At 38.9% G+C, this 23596-nt stretch overlaps 1 protein-coding gene across 1 annotated transcript in view; it reads left to right on the forward strand.

Moving 5' to 3' along the window:
* tow (target of wingless) overlaps positions 1-23596 on the forward strand; it is a 173734-nt gene that overhangs the window by 145965 nt on the left and 4173 nt on the right. The window contains exons 3-4 of the mRNA XM_067136569.2: positions 955-1012; positions 14278-14513. Coding sequence (XP_066992670.1) covers positions 955-1012; positions 14278-14478 — 259 coding nt within the window. The 3' untranslated portion in view covers positions 14479-14513. The remainder of the gene's footprint in view (positions 1-954; positions 1013-14277; positions 14514-23596) is intronic.

The raw sequence follows: 23596 nt of genomic DNA on the forward strand, positions 1-23596 counted from the left end.
TGAATATAAAACCATAAATCAAAAACAGAGCTCAAAAAGGCAAGCATTGGTGTAGGGTTCTAGGATCAGGATTCTATGGCAAGAAAAGTTTGATTACTCCTGCCATAGAACATCAAGTTTTGGAAGTTGTAATATTATTACCCTGGAGCACGACAAATACACAAGGAGGAAAGGAACCACATGGGGTCAATATAAGTACGTTTGTCCTACTGTATGTTGCCAATCTTTTACCACTTATCTGTGGATCCTTCGAGTGGGCTGTATTCTTCTTTATCTCATGTCTCTTTCGTTTTCCTTTGTTTATCTGGCTTTCTTCTTATCCCACACCTCCACATCAAGACTGATCTTTCAGGATGGTCCCTCAATGACGGTTGAAGCTGAGAAACAGAAATGAGCTCATAAGGGTCTGAGAAAAATTGGATGTAGAAGTAAGAGGCTTGATGAGGAGAGAGCCTGTCTATCTGAAGAAGGTAGTGCATGATGAAGTGGAGATTGTCCTTGTTCCCTTTTCCATTGCTCCCTTTCCTGATACTAACTTACCATTGTGTCCATCTTATTCTGAGCTGCAAAACATACATTTCTGCAGACAGCAATGAGATGGGTGTCGAATATTTTGACTGATTAAACAGTTATGTAATGGAATCAACAGTCGGTAGTATGATAGCTAACACTGACATTGCTAGCTTCTTACCCAGGTAACTGCAATTTGAATCCTTGTTATTAAACATGGAATTTTTTATATGAAAAGTCTCATCCCTGTGGCTAAGATTCCATATACTGTAAAACGGAAGGTCCCATGGCTAATGATCTCATATAAGACTGGATGCTTGTTTGTTTTGAATCAGATGGTGGTGGTGATGATGATGATGATGATGATGATGCTTGTTGTTTAAAGGGGCCCAACATTGAAGCTAAAGAATGTCTCATATCACTTGTCTCTGTTATCTTTTACAGAGAAATGTCAACCAGTCAAATGGACTTCTTCAAGATGTTGGATGAAAAGATAGAAAGTGTAAGTTTCTCGTATTATTTTTATATTGTTATAGTTAAAGGGTTATCATTGTCCGACTCATTGACTGAATGGTCAGCATTGAGGCCTTCCGTTCAGAGGGTTCCGGGTTTGATTCCTGGCCGGGCCGGGGATTTTAATTGTTTGATTTATTCTTCTGGCTCGGGGACTGGGTGTTTGTTTGTTCTAACACTTTCCTCTTCATATTCAGACAACACACTACACTACCAACCACAACAGAAACATGCAATAGTGATTACATTCTTCCTTATAAAGTTGGCGTCAAGAAGGGTATCTGGCCATAAAACAGGGCCAAATCCACATGTGCGACACAGTTTGCACCCACGACCCCACAGGTTTGGGAAGAATAAGAAGAAGGAGGAGGATGATTATAATTATTTTGTCTTCATGAACAGTTGTAGTAATAGCTTTTTTTAAGGTTAGTGGAGAGTTAATTTGTAGCAAGATGGATCATATACATTTTTAAAGGTTGTCTTCTTTAATATGTCTATTTTTATATATTGAAACAAATTGTATTTTATTGAGAAGATGGTACAACTTCTATCATATCCACAACTGTAGGCCTACTCTTCTTACATGTTCTATAAATATGTTTTCTTGATCAGTCTGTCTTGTAACTGAGTGTTGTCTATTATGTCTGAAAATACTGCTGGTGTAGAAATTTACTTCATTTACTGGTCACATTTTACTTGTAAAATAGGGTATGTGACATATTTAATTTTTCATTTTGTAATATTCTGTTGGTGTACCTTCATTTCAATGTACAGCTTATTGGGTAATGGAATGTTACACCATACAAATAGCTTCTTCTGTTATTTTTCTGTTTTGTTTGTTGAACTGTTCATTCACATGACATAATTCACGAGTGATGGTAATCATTGTTTGAAGAGGAAGTACTACAGGGTAACAATCCTCTCTTAACACTGATTGGAAGGGGAAAGGGAATAGGTCTGACCCTTTGTACTGTAGAATCAGCAAAAGAAATAAAAGGGTGTGGGAATGAGAGACTTCCTAGGCTTCGCCTACTTTATAAGTCAGGTTCATAAGACAACAAAAGATGGATGTGAGGAGCTGGAACAAGTAAAACAAAGCAGCCCAGTTTTACCTGGGACCGGGCGAGTTGGCCGTGCGGTTAGGGTTGCGCAGCTGTGAGCTTGCATCCGGGAGATAGTGGGTTCAAACCCCACTGTCGGCAGCCCTGAAGATGGTTTCCTGTGGTTTCCCATTTTCACTCCAGGCAAATGCTGTACCTTAATTAAGGCCACGGCCACTTCCTTCCCATTCCTAGGCCTTTCCTATCCCATTGTCGCCATAAGACCTATCTGTGTCGGTGCGAAGTAAAGCAAATAGCAAAGTTTTACTCGGGAGTCCCATGGCTGCATATGTACGCTCCCAAATTCAGAACCCCTATGATTCCCTTTCATTCCTCTCTTATTACAGGCAGGATATTCCGTAGACATATTTTAAAACTCCCTATGGGTGGGGACGGAGAGAGAAATAAAGAATGTGGAAGTGACTATCATGGGAGACATTAATGCAGCAGTGGGAAGAGAAGATTAAAAGGGATCTCAGGGGCTCTCAACTTGGGATGGTGGGTTGGCAACCACGGGACCCTTAGCTGAGTCCTGGCATTGCTTCCACTTACTTGTGTCAGGCTCCTCACTTTCATCTATCCTGTCCGACCTCCCTTGGTCAGCTCTTGTTCTTTTCTGACCCCAATAGTATTAGAGCATTCGAGGCCTAGGGACTCTTTCATTTTTCATGCTCTTTGTGGCCTTTGTCTTTCTTTGTATGGTGCTTCATTTTTCGAAGTGTCGGATCCCTTCTTTTTTCCCTTTTTGCCTCTCTCATTACCCCCTTTGGGTGGGGGATGCAAACATAGACTACACGCACGGTATTCCCTGCATGTCGTACGAGACGACTAAAAGGGGCGACCAAGGGATGATGACATTAGAACCTTGAGATTGCTTGTGATTAGTACCATTACGTGCGGAACACCATGGGTCAACATTACTTGAGACTAGTACCACCTTGCATGGGTCTACCTTGGGACGGTGTGTTTATTCTACGAATGACATATGTTAATAGCAGTATTTAAGCTTTTAGCAACTCCTGAACTATATCACGTCTATAAAGTAGGAGTTCTCATCTTTTCCAGTATAAATGAGGAGCCACTGATCCAAAAGATACATTCCATCTGGCTGCATGCTTATAAGACTTTATAAGGGACCATGCTAAGTGTAGTAACAGAACAAAGACAGATGAATTGAAACTAATTCTTTATCAAAACTGTTTCATGACACTTGATCTTCATCCAGTTGTTTGCTTTGAGAAGTGTTGTAAATAAGAGTAAATAAGAGAAGTATATATATATATATATATATAAACTGTATATATATGCATGGTTGTCCAGCCATTTACCCCACTGCAGTAATAAGTAGATTGTACAGCAAAGTGTCAGGCGGCGGTAAATAACCTGATCCCCTAAGGTGATCAATGGCTTTGTGCGAAGGAGTTTCCTTAGGTGGGGTGATGGTCACCTCGGTGTAGGAAATGACACTGGAACCCATCGAGAAGTGTCTGACCCCAGGTTAGGGGTGGCTGCAAAAGATGTCTATACTCCATGTCAGGAGCAGTCTGATCACCTGCTGGCAGTAGGTCTAAAATGCCTTTGGGAGTGCTGACCAATTGTAATTACAGCCTAAAATGAAAATGGCACTTTTAAGTCAACCTCAGATAAGGCTGGGGTGTTTCCCAGAAGCAATGCAGAGTTCTTATGCTAGGGGAGCTGAGAGAAGTGGGCAACCAGTAAGGAACATTATGAAGGTAGCAATAATCAACCTTATGTCACTGACTGGAAAATCGGAAGAAGTGATTGATTTTATAGAAGGAGAATCTAGCTACAATGGGAATGAACATGGCTGAATGGAGACAAAAAGGAAAGAACAACTTAAGGAAGGGATACACTCTCTGTTGGAGTGGAGGACATAAGACAAAGAATGGAGGGGGGATAATAACCAACAAGATCTTAGATGTGTATATGGATAAAGTGGACTGCATATTTGATAGAATAATAAATATATACTGGTAGTGAAGGACAGAGAATAGAGTAAAGGAATACATCCAAGTGTATACATCCCAGATTGGATGCAAAGACAAAATCCTGGAGACAATGGAGAGAGAAATTGTGGAAGTGACTCTCATGGGAGACTTTAATGCAGCGGTGGGAAGTGACAGAAATGGAATGGAAAAAGTAATTGGACTGTTTGGATATGAAAACAGGAATGAAGAGGGAGAGAAGTTGGTGGTTTTTTTGTGTAAGAAGTGTGGGGAAATACGTGGTTCAGGAAGAAGAATAGTAGAAAGATTACAAGATATGAATGGGGAAACGGAAGGACAAAGGTAGTAAATGATTACTTCTTGGTGGAAAGAACAAATTGTAGACATTTACATGTAACAGCCTTGCAAGAAGTAGCCTTTGATGGAGACCATAGAGTAGTGGTAGCAAAAATGGAACTAGGAGAAAGTGAAAATGAAAGAAAAATTAGATAAGGAAATATAAGTATGGAAATTAAAAGATATGGAAGTAAATGAAATTCCAAAATGATTTGAAACAACACATAGCCAGAACTCAGGTGGAGAGTGTGGAAGTGGAATGAGACATGTTGAAAAAGACATTTGTAAGCTGTGCAGAGTGTGCTTTTGGCAGAATAGCTGAAAGAGTGATAAAGAGACCCCATGGTGGAATGAGAGGGTAAAAGAAGCAATGAAAAATAAGAAGCATGGCTAGTAAGGAATAGGGATGAAATGGAAGAAAATAGAAGGAAGTATCAGGAAATGAAAAGTAGGTGCAAGAAAGCAATAAATGAAGAAAAGCTGGGAAGGATTTATGCGAGAGTTGGAAGAGGATGTGTATAGTGGTAAAAGGATACTATTTGAACTTGTAAGAAGAGAAAAGAAAGAGTCTACACAAAGTAGGTGAAAGGGAAAGAACTCAAGATAATAATACAACCAGAGGAGATAAGGAAAAGATGGAAGGGTTACTTTGATAAACTCCTGAATGTGAGAAGGGGTGTAGATAAGATGATAAAGGCGGAGTATGAGGGGACAGAGTCTGAGAGTGAATTCACGATGGAAGATGTGGAAGCTGCTGTCAAGCGAATGAATGTGGGGAAAAGCAGCAGAATGGAATGAATTGTGTGTAGAAGTGATAAATGCAGTAAGACCTGTTCATCTACAGTGGCTTTATAGGCTATTTAGATCTATTTGAATAGAAAAATAGGTGCCAAATAACTGGACTATAGAAGTAATAATACATATATTTAAGAAGGGGACAAGAGGATATGGGATTAATCTTAAAGGAATCACACTCATATTTCAGATAGCAAAAATGTTGGAAAGGGTACTAGAAAAGAGAATAAGAATGAAGGTGAAAGGACAATTACATGAAAAGGAGCATGGCTTTTGAAATGGAAGAATACTAGACCCCATCTTCACTATGGGGCAGTGAATGGAAAAACATTGGGAATATAGTGATACCAGTAAAATTCCTTGAATTACAAAAAGCATGACATAATTATTATTATTATTATTATTATTATTATTATTATTATTATTATTATTATTATTATTTCTCGCGAATGAGCCCATTAGGACTACGCAAAGTACTTAGAGACAGGCATTTGCCTTTCTTTGTGCCCACACTTCCTTCATTCGTTTGCTGTGTGCTTCTTTTCTCTCTTGAGACCATGTTGTTCCGGTCTTCTTCTTTGGTTTTTCCTCTTGGTCAACTTGCCACTTATGAACTTTGGTTCTGAAGATAACCCGGCTTTGGATGTCTTCAGGTGTAATTCCTGCCAGTTTGAGATCTGTTTTAATTTCGCCAATCCATTTTATTGTGTCCATTTTCGCTTTACTTCGGTTTTCTTAAAATTCAACTATTTGCTTGGTAAGTCTATCCGGGTTCATCCTTTTTATATGTCCAAGGAATCTTAATCTGTGTTTTCTGATGTCGCTGTGAATGTTAGAAAATTGTTTGATTTCCTGTTTCCCTCTAAGGCGGTACTGTTCATCTACGAGTTTTGGGCCTAAAATTTTTCTAATGATCTTGCGTTCCTTTTTCTGAATATTTTCTAGATCAGTTTTCCTGTTCAAAATTAGTGTCTCTGATCCATAGAGGCATTCTGGTTTTATAACTGTGTTATAGTGTCTTAGTTTTGCATGCTTGGAGAGACACTTTTTGTTATAGATATTTTGGGTGAGTCTATACGCAGTTTCCATTTTTTGGCATCTAACTTCATTGGCTTTTGTTTCCATTCCATTCTCCTGAATTATTTCACCGAGATATTTGAATTGCTGGACCTGTTTTATTTTGCCATATTTTGTCTCCATGATTTTAGGGGCTTCTTTGCTGCAGGTCATGTATTCAGTTTTTTCAAACTATATTTGGAGGCCGACTTTTTCCGCTGTTTCTTTCAGGAGTTCGATCTGGTTTATGGCTGTTGAAACATCACGAGTTAAGATTGCCAGATCGTCCGCAAATGCCAGGCAGTCTACTGCTAATTTGCCCCTACCAAGAGTGATTGGTTGGTCAGTCTTGAGGACAGACTTCTGTTTGCGCCATTCCTGTATTACCTTTTCAAGGACGCAGTTGAAGAGTAGTGGAGAGAGCCCATCTCCCTGTCTTACTCCTGTTTTGATCGGAAAAGGGCCCGAGATTTTCCCCATGAATTTAACCTTAGATTTTGTGTCTGTCAATGTCTCTTTTACAATTGCGAGTGTTTTCTGGTCTAGACCCTGTTCTTTTAATATCTGAAACAGTGATTGATGATCAACTGAATCATAGGCCTTTTTGAAATCAACAAAAGTACAAACTACATTTTTGCTACAAATTCTCTGATGCCTTAGGATTAACTTTAGGTTCAAAATTTGCTCTGGACATGAACAGCCTGGTCTGAAACCTGCTTGATATTCTCCAATTTTTGGTTCTAGTTGCTGTTGGGCTCTATCAAAAAGGCACTGAGATAAAATTTTGTAGGCAACAGATACCAATGAGATTCCTCTGTAGTTATTTACGTCTGTTCTGTCTCCTTTCTTATGTAAAGGATGAATTAGTGCACTTTTCCAATCTTCTGGAATTTGTTCTGTTTCCCAAATCTCTTGGATGATACCGGTGAATTCTTTTATAGTATTTGGGCCTGCTGATTTGAGAATTTCTGCTATAATCCCATCCTCACCTGCAGCTTTATTCATTTTAAGTCGTTTTATATGTCTGGTAATTTCTTCTTCATCCGGTGGTACTGAATTTGGGTTTGTGAAGTCAGGTTCCTGCGGTGGAAATCTTTGTGTTGGCTCTGGGCAGTTAAGCAGTTCTTCAAAATACCTTGCAAGTTTGGTGCAGTTTTCTTGATTGTTCAGTGCAAATTGCCCATTTACTTTCTTAAAGCAAAGGTTTGGTGGCTGATACCTTTTAGCTTTGTTTTGAAGTTCTTGTAGAAATTTCGTGTTTGGTTTTTTTCGAAGTCCTTTTCAATTTCTAGTAGTTGATCTTTCTCGAATTTCCTTTTGGTCTGTCGGATTAATTTCGCTGCCTCTTTCCGGACTGCCAAAAACATTTTGTGATTCTTATTGGTCTTTTTGCTCTTCCACTTATTGTATGCATTCTGCCGGGATTGAATGGCTTGTTCAGTCTGCGTTCCACCAAGGGTGTTTTTTTCTTTTCTGCAGAGGAATCAGTGTTTGTGCTGTTTCAATTAGTTTGGTCTTGAGTTGCTGCCAATTGTTGGACTGCTTTTTCTCTAATTCTTCAGTGAGAGATGGCTGGATCTGACTAGTATCAAATTTTGGAATTATTTGCTTCCTTCTTCTGAACCTTTGGGGTATCAACTGTAGTTTAGTTTGACTCTTGTCAGATAGTGGTCTGAGTCTATGTTTGCACCCTTCCTTACTTGGACATACATAATTTCTCTGTGGTTTGGGTACGAAATTGCCACGTGGTCAATTTGAAACTCGCCCAAGAGGGAGTTGGGTGATCTCCATGTCATTTGTTTAGAAGGTTTCTTCCTGAAGTGAGTCGACATGACTTTAAGGTTGAATGCCCTGCAGAATTCGACTAATCTCTGTCCATTTTGGTTTGTCCATTTATGTGCTGGGAATTTTCCAACTGTTTTCCTGTATTTCCTTTCCTTGCCTAGCTGAGCGTTGAAATCTCCTAACAGAATTTTGACGTGGTATTGAGGAATTTTTGATGCTGTTTCTTCTAGTATATCCCAGGATTTGTCTACCTTCTCGCGATCTGTTTTATTGTCTTCATTGACTGGCATATGTGCATTGATCAGTGTGTATGATTTGTTTGCACACTTTAGGGTGATTGTCATTAGCCTATTGTTAATACATTTCACACCTGTTACTGAGTTAAGTATGCTCTTCTTGACTGCAAAAGCAACTCCTAAATGGGGTGTGTTTTTGAGAATCCGTTTGTCTGTTTTACTTTTGAAGAGTCTGTAGTTCCCGAAATCCATTGCATGTTCGTCAGTCAGCCTCGTTTCTTGGAGTGCCAGTATTTCTATTTTTTGATCATTTAGGGTTTGCTCTAGTTCGTACAACTTCCCTGCCCACAAGAGAGAATTTATGTTCAGTGTTCCGAAAAATGTTTTGCTGTTTGGGCGAAGTTGGCCAGAGGTCTCAGACTCCCTCTGTTTGCATGTCCAGCCAGACTCCCCAGAATCCGATAGTCTGGTTGTGCTGCTAATGTCAGCAGTGGATTCGTTACCACCTGGGGTACAAATTTGTTTTCTGCCACACCTCATGGTACTTGATTATCCAAGTATTGGACCGTAGCCCAGTTTCATAGGACTGGAGTGGATAGTTCCAGAACATACATTTCTAGCCGCACCTCCGGTGAACAGACGCTGACCACTTTGCCGCTTGCTGCAAGTCAGACGCAAAGTGGATTTCAGTCAGTTCTTCCGCCCTCTCCGCCATCGGGATGAATCCTCTTATGCTGTCGAGGCCGTTAACCATTTTCCTTGTTCCCTCAGTTGATCCGCGGGTGCTTATTTGGCTACGCCTTATTCGCACCTGCCCTGCATATCTACAGGAACTTTTCCTATCAGCCATCGGGACACGCCGTGTCGGGGTTGAGGGCCCCCACCCCAGTGTCTTACATAGAGTTATGCCTAACTCCTACTCAGTTCAGTTATTATTATTATTATTATTATTATTATTATTATTATTATTATTATTATTATTATTATTATTATTATTATTATTATTATTATTATTATTATTATTATTATTATTATTATTATTATTATTATTATTATTATTATTATTATTATTATTATTATTATTATTATTATTATTATTATTATTATTATTATTATTATTATTATTATTATTATTATTATTATTATTATTATTATTATTATTATTATTATTATTATTATTATTATTATTATTATTATTATTATTATTATTATTATTATTATTATTATTATTATTATTATTATTATTATTATTATTATTATTATTATTATTATTATTATTATTATTATTATTATTATTATTATTATTATTATTATTATTATTATTATTATTATTATTATTATTATTATTATTATTATTATTATTATTATTATTATTATTATTATTATTATTATTATTATTATTATTATTATTATTATTATTATTATTATTATTATTATTATTATTATTATTATTATTATTATTATTATTATTATTATTATTATTATTATTATTATTATTATTATTATTATTATTATTATTATTATTATTATTATTATTATTATTATTATTATTATTATTATTATTATTATTATTATTATTATTATTATTATTATTATTATTATTATTATTATTATTATTATTATTATTATTATTATTATTATTTGCAGTGGAACTTGTCTTAAGTGGCCACAAGTTTTTGTTCAAGAAAATGGCTGTTAGAACAGGTGGCTGTTATATTAAATAACATTACATTATATTGGAATGGGAATGATTGAAACTAAGTGATATTTGTTTTCTTCCGTCTCTTTTAAAATGTATTCCATGTTCTTAAGAATATGATTTGCCACATTTCAACATTTTGGCCAATTACCATGCAGAAATTCCCTTCTCACTTTCGGTAATCACTTTTCTTTTCTCCTCCATTGAGTTGTTGCACATTGCCAAATAGCATTGTTAATGACTGTACATGACTGAACTCATAAACCATACATACATACATACATACATACATACATACATACATACATACATACATACATACATACATACATACATACATACATACATACATTATCATTATAGACTGTTATGCCCTTCAGTGTTCAGTCTGCATGCCTCTGAGAATTTACTAAACGTCGCCACAATCCTCGATTTGCAACTAGTGTTGTGGCCTCATTTAGTTCTGTACCTCTTATTTTTAATCGTTAGAAACCGAGTCTAACCATCGTTGTCTTGGTCTCCCTCTACTTCTCTTACCCTCCACAGCAGAGTCCATTATTCTCCTAGGTAACCTATCCTCCTCCATTCGCCTCACATGACCCCACCACCAAAGCCGGTTTATGCGTACAGCGTCATCCATCGAGTTCATTCCTAAATTAGCCTTTATCTCCTCATTCCGAGTACCCTCCTGCCATTGTTCCCACCTGTTTGTACCAGCAATCATTCTTGCTACTTTCATGTCTGTTACTTCTAACTTATGAATAAGATATCCTGAATCCACCCAGTTTTCGCTCCCATAAAGCAAAGTTGGTCTGAAAACAGACCGATGTAAATATAGTTTCGTCTGGGAGCTGACTTCCTTCTTACAGAATACTGTTGATCACAACTGCGAGCTCACTGCATTAGCTTTACGACATCTTGATTCAATCTCGCTTACTATATTACCATCCTGGGAGAACACACAACCTAAATACTTGAAATTATCGACCTGTTCTAGCTTTGTATCACCAATCTGACATTCAATTCTGTTAATTTCTTACCTACTGACATCAATTTAGTCTTCGAGAGGCTAATTTTCATACCACACTCATTGCACCTATTTTCAAGTTCCAAGATATTACACTGCAGGCTTTCGGCACAATCTGCCATTAAGACCAAGTCGTCAGCATAGGCCAGACTGCTTACTACATTTCCACCTAACTGAATCCCTCCCTGCCATTTTATACCATTCAGCAGATGATCCATGTAAACTACGAACAGCAAAAGTGAAAGATTACAGCCTAGTCTAAACTCTGTAAGTACCCTGAACCAAGAACTCATTCTACCATCAATTCTCACTGAAGCCCAATTGTCAACATAAATGCCTTTGATTGATTGTAATAATCTACATTTAATTCCATAGTCCCCCAGAATAGTGAACATCTTTTCCCTCGGTACCCTGTCATATGCTTTCTCTAGATCTACGAAATATAAACACAACTGCCTATTCCTCTCGTAGCATTTTTCAGTTACCTGGCGCATACTGAAAATCTGATCCTGACAGCCTCTCTGTGGTCTGAAACCACACTGGTTTTCATCCAACTTCCTCTCAACGACTGATTGCACCCTCCCTTCCAAGATGCCAGTGAATACTTTGCCTGGTATACTAATCACTGAGATACTTCGATAGTTGTTGCAATCCTTTCTGTTCCCTTGCTTATAGATAGGTGCAATTACTGCTTTTGTCCAATCTGAAGGTACCTTACCAACACTCCACGCTAATTTTACTACTCTATGAAGCCATTTCATCCCTGCCTTCCCACTATACTTCACCATTTCAGGTCTAATTTCATCTATTCCTGATGCTTTATGACAATAGAGTTTATTTACCATACTTTCCACTTCCTCAAGCATAATTTCACCAACATCAGTTTATTTACCATACTTTCCACTTCCTCAAGCATAATTTCACCAACATCATTTTCCTCCTCCCCATGAGCTTGGCTGTTTGCAACACCACCAGGATGATTTCCTTTTACATTGAGAAGATGTTCAAAATATTTCCTCCACCTCTCCAGTGATTCCCTGGGATCTATTATGAGTTCACCTGAATTACTCAAAACACTGTTCATTTCCTTTTTCCCTCCCTCCCTTCCTAAGATTCTTTATTACTGTCCAGAAAGATTTCCTGGCTGCTTGACCTAGCCTTTCCAGGTTATTACCAAAATCTTCCCATGACTTCTTTTTGGATTCAACAACTATTTGTTTCGCTCTGTTTCTTTCATCTACGTACAAATCCCTATCTGCCTCAGCCATTTCTGATAAGCCTTCTTTTTATGTTTACAGGCTGCTCTCACTTCATCATTCCACCAAGATGTTCGCCTTTTCCCATCTTTACACACAGTTGTTCCTAGGCATTCCCTTGCTGTTTCTACTACAGCATCCCTGTATGCCACCCATTCACTTTCTTACTGCTTTCTGTCTACTGTTCGAAACTTCTCACTAATCATATCCATGTACTTCTGTCTAATTTCCTCGTCCTGGAGATTTTCTACCCTTATTCTTTTGCAGACAGATTTCACTTTCTCTACCCTAGGCCTAGAGATACTTAGTTCACTACAGATCAGATAGTGGTCTGTATCATCGAAAAATCCGCAGAAAACTCGTACATTCCTAACAGATTTCCTGAATTCGAAGTCTGTTAAGATATAGACTATTATGGATCTGGTACCCCTAGCCTCCCATGTGTAGCGGTGAATAGCCTTATGCTTGAAGAATGTATTCGTAACAGCTAAACCCATACTAGCACAGAAGTCCAGCAAACGCTTCCCATTCCCATTAGCTTCCATATCTTCCCCACATTTACCAATCACCCTTTTGTACCCTTCAGTTCTATTCCCAACTCTCGCATTGAAATCGCCCATTAGCACTATTCTATCCTTGCTGTTGACCCTGACCACGATGTCACTCAATGCTTCATAAAACTTGTCAACTTCATCCTCACATGGTGAATACATGGACACAATTCTTGTCCTAATTCCTCCAACTGACAAATCCACCCACATCATTCGTTCATTTACGTGCCTAACAGAAACTATGTTGCGTGCAGTGGTATTCCTGATAAAGAACCCTACCCCAGACTCTGCCCTTCCCTTTCTAATACCCGTCAAGTACATTTTATAATCTCCTATCTCTTCCTCATTATCTCCCCTTACCCGAATATCACTTACTCCTAGCACATCCAGATGCATCCTTTTTGCTGACTCAGCCAGTTCTACCTTCTTTCTTCCATAAGCCCCATTAATATTGATAGCTCCCCATCGAATTCCATTTCGTTCACCAAGTTGTTTCCATGGAGTCCCTTGCTTGTCAAATGGGAGTGGGACTCCATTACTCCCATAGGTCCAAGGCTTGCTTAAAACCAAACTGAAAGTATTTTTCTGTGGCAAATGGTGGTGTTCATAGCATTTAACTTATATAAAATGGTGCTAAATTTATGCAAATACTGCTGTCTCATTCTCTGTCAATATATTTTACAACTTTATTGGTTGGTAGTCAACAGAGGAAAGGGTGGAAGTTCTCGTGCATGAATTCAGTCAGTTAGCTCTGAAGAAGGCTTGCTTCCAGGGATGAGCAGAGGGGTGCACAATACTTCATAGCTCTTAGTGTAAAATGGTGTCTGGTCACAAAATACAGGTCAATGTAAGATATATTTGTGTAGTGGTTGATTGCAGGGGAAGATGACCTCTAAATTGAGAGCATATTTATGTAGGACTTACAAAAAATTAATCAGTTCCAGAAAAAAAATGCCCATTTCTTAAGGTGACCGTTTGATAGGTTTCACTGTATCATCACCATCATCATCAAAATTACTGCATTTTCTGAAAGTACTGTTCAACCACAAAGAACTAAAACAAGAAATTTGGGAGAACTTAAATATTGTTGAATATGACCCTAAAGTAAAGTTCTGACAGTTTTCTACTTCTTTTTCAAGTTTTCAATTCTGTCTCCAGTATAAAATAATACTTATAAGTGACCAAACTTCAGATTTATAACTTGAGAATTTAGGACTTTCTCTCTCCTGCAGCAACTGCTAATATTATAATGTTCAACTTTGACCTGCATATAAAAAAAGTTGTAAAAATTTCCCAATTTCCTAGCCTCAGCACTGTGATAAATGACTCATCATTGGTCACAGATATATTTAATTACAAATGATGGGCAGATAACTGTTGCCTATGAATCTATTTTGTCTGTGTGGTTGGTACTGTTTATGAAGTAGTATTTTTTGTTTCCTCAAGGGCCCTGATTATGACTCAGCAAACGAAGAAGAGATGGCCCTCGAACGTGCTCGTCTCTGTGCACTGCTGAGAGACTGGGATGCAGCTAGTCAGGGCAGTCGCTCACCTGCTCGAAATCACTACAGGCAGCAGAATGGTGAACTACGATATAACTCCGTTGTACAGTACAGAGGTGGAACAGCTTACACAGAGCTTGCGTGACAGGAGGATAGCTTTCTGTCTATAGAAAGCTTATGGTAAGATCAAAAATTAATTTCAAAGCAAGAAAACTCAATTTCTCACTTTAAGGATATGAATGAAATGGACATTCAGTGTAAGGACACAGGACAGTAAACTTGGTGTTGAGGCACAAGAAAAATTGTTTGTAATTGTTGTCTGATACCACCTGTTACTGAGTGTAAATGTACTTTTTTGGGGTTAAGTGAATTGAGATTTGGAATAAGGCATAATAACAGTATTTTCAAATAATATGAAAAAAATAACACATTCAGAACAGATGCTGTGACCTAAATTCATGATTTTTAACTGTAGTTTTGAATTCTCTTGTAATATACTGTATATGTCACCTGCATATCATTGAATGTCTGCCATAAACTTGTAGGATGTATTTGGAGTTAAGTGCAAATTTGAAACATAATTTTTAACGTGAAAAAATATTGATCTTCAGGAAATAGAGCCATAAGAAACTAGTAAAAGCACTAGCCGCCAACGTTGTGGAAGCAATCGAACTGATGAGCACACTGCTACACTGGGGTGAAATGCGGTAATTTCATGAATGGAAAAGCCTAAAGAGCTAAAATGAATTAAACTAGTCATTATCAAAAGTTAATTTCTCAGAAGGAAACCATAATTTAATTTTAACAAAATTAAAGTCCTTTAGGCTTTTTTCAATCATGAAATTACCAGCTTTTCACCTCAGTGTGGCAGTGGGTTTGTCGGTTGGATTGCTGCACCTTTCCAAGACACTGGCAGCTAGTGTGCCATTGAGACATACTACTAAAACTGTTTTCATCCCCCCCCTGAAGGGGGAGGTAGGCCTCTTAGATGGTGACGCCATCTCTCAGGTCGGAAGATTTGTGATGGTGATGGAGATGTGCAGAGAAGATGAGAGGGCTGGTGGCTGTGGCCTGTGCTAGGAACTGTTCCGGCATTCGCCTTAGTGCAGGAGAATGGACAACCACAGAAAACCATTCTCTGGACAGCCGACGGTTGGGGCCAGCCATGAGGTCCAGTTCTTTCCCATCCTCTGAATGCAGAGGCATAGAGCCACATCAGAACCGGGGCCACTCTTCTTCTGCTCAGTTGACCAGTAGGAGTGTAGAGCTGTAGAACCACGGATCAGCCATGGCCACTTGTGGGGCAAGACCCACTCTGCATCCACCAACGTTGAGACATCATCATCATCATCAAAGAAAGAAAGAAAGAAAGAAAACCTATTAAACAGAGTAGTATCTAAAGCCTCCGTGGCTCAGGTGGCAGTGTGTCGGCCTCTCACCGCTGGGTTCCATGGTTCAAATCCTGGTTACTCCTTGTGAGATTTGTGCTGGATAAAGCAGAGGTGGGACAGGTTTTTCTCCAGTTACTCCGGTTTTCCCTGTCATCTTTCATTCCAGCAACACTCTCCACTATCATTTCATTTCATCTGTCAGTCAATAATCATTGCCCCAGAGGAGTGCGACAGGCCTTGGCAGCCGGCACAATTCCCATCCTTGCCGCAAGATGGGGGCTTCATTCATTCCATCCCTGACCCGGTCACTGACTGGAAAACAGGTTATAGGTTTTCATCAAACAGAGTAGTACCTGTGAAAGTATGTTGGCGTTACCCCAATGTTTGGGGTAGAAACCGGTGTATAACATAGGGCCGGCTCTACCACCTAGTGGTAAAGTAGCGCGTAACTTGCCCTCCGCGTAAAAGGTTGTTTCCGTTCGACCACTCCCAGGTAGCGCTATTGGTAGCATAAATCGTCATTACCCGGCGCGTATTTTATCGGCCACTTCGAGGGCCCGATAAAACTTTACCTGCCGGGCAAGTTTTGAGAGCTGAACGTTATTAGCTGTATTTCTGTTGACATACAACTCATATTAACTTAGTATACGGAAAAAAAGCATTATACTGTAACAGTGATCAATATTGTATTGCAGGATTTTGAACATTAATGCTTCCTTTGAGTTGCAACGGTCACACCAGCCTCTCACATTGATAGCGTAGGGAACACATTTTATACGTCAAGTTTTCGCAAAGAAACTCTAAACGGATATAAAACTATTTGACAATAATTTCAAATGGCATTTAATATTCTACTTTTTCAGTTTTCAAAACCAGGTATAACTTACTTCTATGTTTCTTAAGTACTTGGAGCTTCATTGTAGCGCAATGGCTAACGCGCTCAGTTCGTAATATGAGGTTCTCAGGTTCGATTCTTCATTATGACGAATCTTTTTTATTTTCATTTTTAGCGTCGTATTTATCTATATGCCTCTTTTCATACGTTCTTTTGTTAATAATATATTTCATTGAAATGTTTAATTACAATATTATGTCTACTAGGAAAATGCTTTATATGTGTGCTACTTATAGAAAGTGATGTTACGATTAATATAGCATATAGACTGTCGCTCAGGTAGCAGATACCCTATCAGTTGTTTACATAGTCTTCTTGTAAATGATTTTGAAGAAATTGGAAACTACCTGTATTCCATTCACGAATTTCTCTTCCTATGGTAGATATTTACCCCGATTAGTTCTTTAACAGTACGGTACCTTCCAACTTTATCTTCATAAAGTTAAACATTAGAATGAAATGCATTATAAATAAATGGAAGCATGTGGAACTAAATGAGGTCACAGAGCTAGTTGCAAATAGAGCATCGTGGAGATAGGTACTTAATCAGTTCACAGAAGCCTGCAGATAGAATGCTCAAAGCAGTGGCGGCGCATGACTTTCGTCACTGGGGGTTCAACAGAAGGAAAAATCGCCCCCTCAGTATCTCCTTTCCCCCCTGTCACCTGTGCCATAAATAAGTTCAGAACCGAGCTCGATAGCTGCAATCGATTAAGTGCGGCCAGTATCCACTATTCAGGAGATAGTAGGTTCGAACCCCACTGTCGGCAGCCCTGAAAATGGTTTTCCGTGGTTTCCCATTTTCACACCAGGAAAATGCTGGGGCTGTACCTTAATTAAGGCCACGGCTGATTCCTTCCCACTCCTAGCCCTTTCCTGTCCCATCATGGCCATAAGACCTACAGTATCTGTGTTGGTGCGACGTAAAGCACGTAGCAAAAAACCAAAAAAAACAATAAGTTCAGAGAATGGGCATAATGGTGCACATAATGTGCATGCCTAAAATCTTCCCTGCTGAGAACTTGCACCCTGAATGGTGACCACTCATTACATTTGCTCCATCGTAACCTTGTGAAATCAACTTATCTCTATTATCCACAACTTCACTCAAAGAAAATTTTAAACACTCTGCTATTGTCTTAGGATCATGACTAGAGGGTAGAGGAAACCCCAGAATCTTTCAACTGGCTTACCGTTGGGAAGAATGATAACAAATTGTGCTGTAGTTGATATATCGGTCGTCTCATCTGCGATTACCGAAATGAAGTGCACTGTGGTGATTTCTTTTTTTTTCTCACGACAGATTTCATACATGCACAAAAGAAAATCATTCTGAATGTCTTTCGAGGTGCCTTTGAAAACAGTAGCTTTGGACAGATGGTATCTTAATGCAAGGTCAATTTCAGAACTAAAATTGACGAGGCCTCGAAATATGCCAGGATTCGATGATTCACTTGTTTCGTCATGCCCGCGCAGTGCCATCTCAAACGCGCCACAGAACTTTACACGGCACAGAACAAATTTTCTGTACTTGGTCGTTGTCTCTTTCCACAGACTGCCTGTAAGCACAGTCAAATTACTGACGGTTATCGTGTCTTCCCAGGAGATCGAATTGTAACTAGGCAAGCATATGAGATTTAGAACTTCTGTGTTTCTTTATTATTTTTTTTGGACAAATATCCTATATCTACCACTCCGACTTTGGTCCAAGTCCCTTCGCTTTTATCGCTCATGAATCATAAAAAAGAAAAACAAATGAACATGTTAGTAATTTTGCACCCACAGATCCACTCGATTCTTTTATACGCTATAAATCCATTCTGAATTTACGCACGATTTCATTACTTTTACTTTTAGGATGCCTCGTTGTATCAAGATCAGGCATTGAGCATCCGGCATCCTTAATCTTAAGTTTACGCTTAAGGGAGAGAGAAAGAGAGAGAAGAAAAGTTTGTCTTCTTAAGTATCATATCACTGTTCAAACTCATTATGTAGCTCCTTATTTTTTCCGGGAACAAAAATTATGGACGCAACTGCGGTGCACAAAAATACACACACGGAGAAAATATTGTAACTTCTTTATGTCCTAAAAATTAAGTTTCTGAACGGCACAACAGTGCAGAAAAACACTCACACGCTTGCACAGCATACAATAATGTTACGAATTATGATAATTATTGGAAACTGTTGTAAACCCTAGCATCACACTTGAAAAACAGAGTAAACTTTAGGGATGCATGTTCGCAATGTTGGTAACTTAATTTTAAGAACTCCTGTGGCTAGGCAATTAGCGTTTTCTTTGGTATTACTTTCCCGCTACTCTTTGCCTTGGTGATTTTTAAGTTAATTTTCTCTCCAAAAAGTAATTATTCCAAATAAGGCAAATGAACAGATGTTAAGTAAATATTGATGTATTTGGAAAAAGACATCAATTGGAATTTGGCAGTTTAACGTGACTACTGGCAGTAATGATGCTCTTCAACACTAGCGCTAATTATGTGCACTATTTTCTGCTACGTAGTTGAATTCCTGTAATGGCAACAGATGGCAGGGACATACTTACCCCAACACCCCCGACAACACGACTAGAGAGAGTGGCATATTGCACATGCGTATGCCACGGACATATGTTTCTGCGATATCCTGGTCTTGTATATTTGCCAGCCGATGTCCCCCCGCACCTCGCCACTCCCTTCGCCCAGGTACGGACGGAGAGTTCGCCTTCCAAGGGGGTTCATTCCAGACAAGTATCCAGCCACGGAATGTGCGCAGTTCACATGAATTGAAAGCCAGTTTGAGTATATTATGGATAGATGGGCTAAGCAAGAGCTTCGAGATTGACAAGGGAGTTATGAATATCAAGTACTTGAATAAAATTTTATATAAACTGGAGGTTCATTGCTCCATTGCGCCATACCAGAAACCTCCGCTGGCTCAAAGGCAATAAATCCGTTAGGAAGATGTGGGTGTATATACGTATACGGAAGCGTGCGAACAAGAGTTAAGAACAACGGCAGGGAACGAGAATAAATTTTATAATGTAAATTAGAAAGACTATAAAAACCTGCGTACCTTCTATTGCAGAGCGACGACTTGACCAATCTACTATGAGAATTCTTTCCAAAAACGCTGTCTTACATGACAGGTTATAACTGGCATAAGAAAATGTAATCTCGAGATTTTAATCCCAATTAGGTATTGATTTTGAAGCTCATAGATTAAAATCACGAAAGCTTGACATAAATCGTCTATAACTCCTAAGACTCCCCTTATTAGGCTTTTTGAAGATAATCAACAGATGCAAGCGCAGGAAAATAAGACAATCAAAATGAGCTTCATACATCTGACGATAAATAGCACTGCACTCGAAAGCGAGAAGTCGCTGAAAATCAGTCTAGCCAACTCCGTAGATCGGTGTCTCGCTCCGGGTAGCTACCCAGCACTTGCGCGGAGGTGGTTGCATGCAAGGCAAAGTACCAGCTGCTTTACACCCCCAGGTAGTTTACCTCCCGGGCAGCTGCCAGCCACTTTACCAACAGATGGTAGAACTGCCCCATAAAGGTATAAATGAGGATAAGTTGGTCAATGAGGATAGGAAGGGCTTCTTTGATATGGCGATATGTGATTTGATTGGGACAGTTAACGGTATTTTTCTTGTTTTTGAGATATAAGGCGATTTCCTGCAAGGTAATGGGGGCATTTAAGGGATGGGTGTAATCAACCGAGGGAAAATGTTGGAAGGAGGGTTGGAGTTCAGGAAGTTGAGGATTGGCGAGGTTAGTAATGGTGAGTTCACCGGGATGGATCTGGTCAGAAGCGGAGGAAGGAGAAAATACTAGTCTGTAGTGGTCGTGAAATAAGTCAACTCTGTCCTTGTCAGATAGTGGTTGGTTGGGAGGGTGAGGTAGTGGATAGGTAGGGAGGGGTTTGTGCTAGTCCTGGTTAAATGATGGAAAATAGTCCAGAGTTATCGAGAGTCATGAATGTCGGCTAACTCAGTACATTTATCAGTCCAAAGTTTTCTCTTAATAGCCTTAATATAAGAGCGAGCATGACGTAATGTCCGGCGACGTTGTTATAAAGTTGTTGGGTCTCGAGTCCTGATATATGAACAGTAAAGGTCATGAGCTAGTTGTAACAGGCTCAAAGCTTTAGGTGGGATTGGAGGTTTAGACGGGTGATACAAGTGATGTGGTATATAGAGTTGGTCAACGGTAGTGATTGCTTGTTTGATTATGGTGATAAGAGAGAGTAGGTTAGGCAGTGAAATAAGGGGAGGAAGATTGTGAAGATGATTGAGAATCGTTAGTCAGTAATTGTTCCAGTTGGTGTGTGAGAAACGTTGGGTTGGAGGTGGTCTAGGAGGTGGTTGACGTTTGTGGGGTAATATACCAGGAAGAGTAGCGACCAATAGAGATAAGCTCTTTGATGGTAGAAAGGGAAGGAGAAAGGAGGAGGACATCAGGACTGAAGCTCCGGTGCCGGTAAGTTCTTGAACTGAGCTGGCTAGTGTGTAGGTTGACTCTGAGATGTCTTCTGATGAAAGCTCAGCACGGAGTTTCTTATGCCCTGTAACAGGGCTAGGAGAATTGTCCTCTAAGCAGCCGCGAATCGATTTCTGCAATTCAGCATCCATTTCTTCAGATGGTGGAGTCAGTGAAGCTGGTGGTGATCGAGAAGGCTGACTCATCGTTGGGGAAGGTTGTAGATAAATCTCGTAGCTTCTCGAATGTTCTTGTAGATCTTGACGTAATAAACATTCGTTGTATGTCATACACGTGGGTTGCTATACTGATCTGAAAATGTTAAGACATCATTGGAACCCTCCTATGTAGGACAATGCAGTGACGATGCACTAGAGGAAGTATGTACTCCCACTGTAATAAATGCGTGCCTTTGGCTTTTATATCCAAAATTAAGTTTCCAAAAGGAAACCTAAGTTTATCCATTGATTGAAAATGTTAAAAACATTCAAGCTCTTTGGACCTTTTCAATCGTGAAATTACCAGCATTTCGCCCCAGTGTGGCTCATCAGTTGGATTGCTACACCTTTCCAACTAGTTATTAGTTATGATCACTTTTGTTAGTTTCAAATTCGATCCTTCATTTCAGGTGTAGATATTTACTAGTTACGTAATGTATAGAGAGATAGGAATGTGAATAGTAACACATAATACGACAGAAACAATGACAGGTTAGTGTGGGAAGGAGCAAGAGAAAGAGGATTCAGACGCAAAAATGAAAACACATAAGAACTAGGACAATTTCCAGATCTCAAATAGATGAGTTTTCTACTCATTAATTCCAGTTCTCCTACATCCATTTTTCTCAGCCCCAATGAGCTCTTCTGCTTCCCAGCATCATAAGGATGGGAGGCTTCAGCACACATTGCTAGAAAGATCTTTAGTCTTGATGTGGAAGAAGAAAAGGGAAGAAACAATAATAATTTTTACAGGCAGTAAAACACAGAAGGAGAAAAGTAATCTGCTATTTCATAATGGCAGTGTATGAATATGTGGGGATTATCCTTGTTGTTCTGTTGTTGAAACAAATAATAAAGGAACACTTGTAGGCTGCCACAAGGACAAAGATTACCTTAACCAATAGATATTATTTCCACAGAAGTTTTTTACTACTTAAATGAAAACAGGGTAGCTTCAAGGTGACTGTAATTGTCTAGGTGTGCTTTCTGAAGATGACTATTGACTGCTTTAATGCAACTATCACAGTTGAGTGGAGGAGGAGGTCAGCATTTAGTCCAAATTTTTTTCTAGAAATTCACGAGTAGCTGGGGAATAGTCCCTCGAGCACCGATCATGAGGCCAGTGATGCTTATGAACTCAAGCTTGAATTTGTCTTTGTAGTAAGGTATTGTGGTTTCATAGATTTGTCTTTTTTTTCAAGGTCAGCTTCTTCAGGTTGGTCTTCATTTATCTCAAAGATAAGAATAAGGTCATACAGCCCTGGTGAATTACAAAATGAAACTTCCTTGAAAAAATACAAATTATGTGTTAAAGGCAATTAAGTTTGACATGCTGCAAAAAGTGATCGCATTTGGACAGTTTTATTACAAACTTTGGGGGTATTAATCAAAAGAAAGGAAATAGTATATTCACTCTTTAAAGAAATCATTAGAATGTGGTGACAGTTTAATGAGTAGGCCTATAGGCTGCCCAGCTTACATTATCCACAATACCATACCAATGCTGAAGCTGACACTTTGATCACATGTTCGAACTCTGTACAGATAATGTAGATGTTGATTCCCATGTTGTACGATGTCGGCATGTAAAAGACCTGGTGTTTACCTCACAAAATTAATTAAAACTCATCCATAGATTGTCCAGTAGTGATCCAGCCTACTCGGCCATCTGGTAGAGTAAAATAAAATGTCAAAATTGATGCACAGGCTACATAGATGGCATTAAATCAAAATATGTACTCGTGGTAGCCGAGACCATGTGTCATCGTCATCGTCCTACTTTAGGAGGTGGCAACCATGTCCATGTGAGTTTCAGTGTAATACCTGGTAAAGCTCCCAGCTCAGGGTTTTGAGTGAAGAATTCAATGACATCAGAAGCAGAGAATATGGATTTCAGTATGGTGGAAGAGGCAACCCAGTGTTCAGATGTCCAATAGGAGTGCAACATGGTGTCTTGCATTTTGGTAGGGGACTACTAAAAGCTCTGGGAGCACTCCCTAACCGAAAATCTTTGGCTGTGCTAGGCCAAGCAACTCGACTATTAATTTGCTTTCAATGTATAATAAAAACCTCAGATCAAGTTTCAGTTGTAGTTGGAGGCAGACTGTTTCATTTCTTATTTCATTTATGATAACAGATTGAAGAAAGTGGTACAGTAGGAAAAACGGAAGTCAAGACAAGAGCTGGTAGACAAATTACTATCTTGATAACACCAAGAAATTGCTTTACAGTACAGTATCATAATACAGTAAATAAAAGGCTAACACCTCAGGGA

The sequence above is a fragment of the Anabrus simplex genome, chromosome 1 (assembly GCF_040414725.1).
Source record: "Anabrus simplex isolate iqAnaSimp1 chromosome 1, ASM4041472v1, whole genome shotgun sequence".
NCBI lineage: Eukaryota > Metazoa > Arthropoda > Insecta > Orthoptera > Tettigoniidae > Anabrus > Anabrus simplex.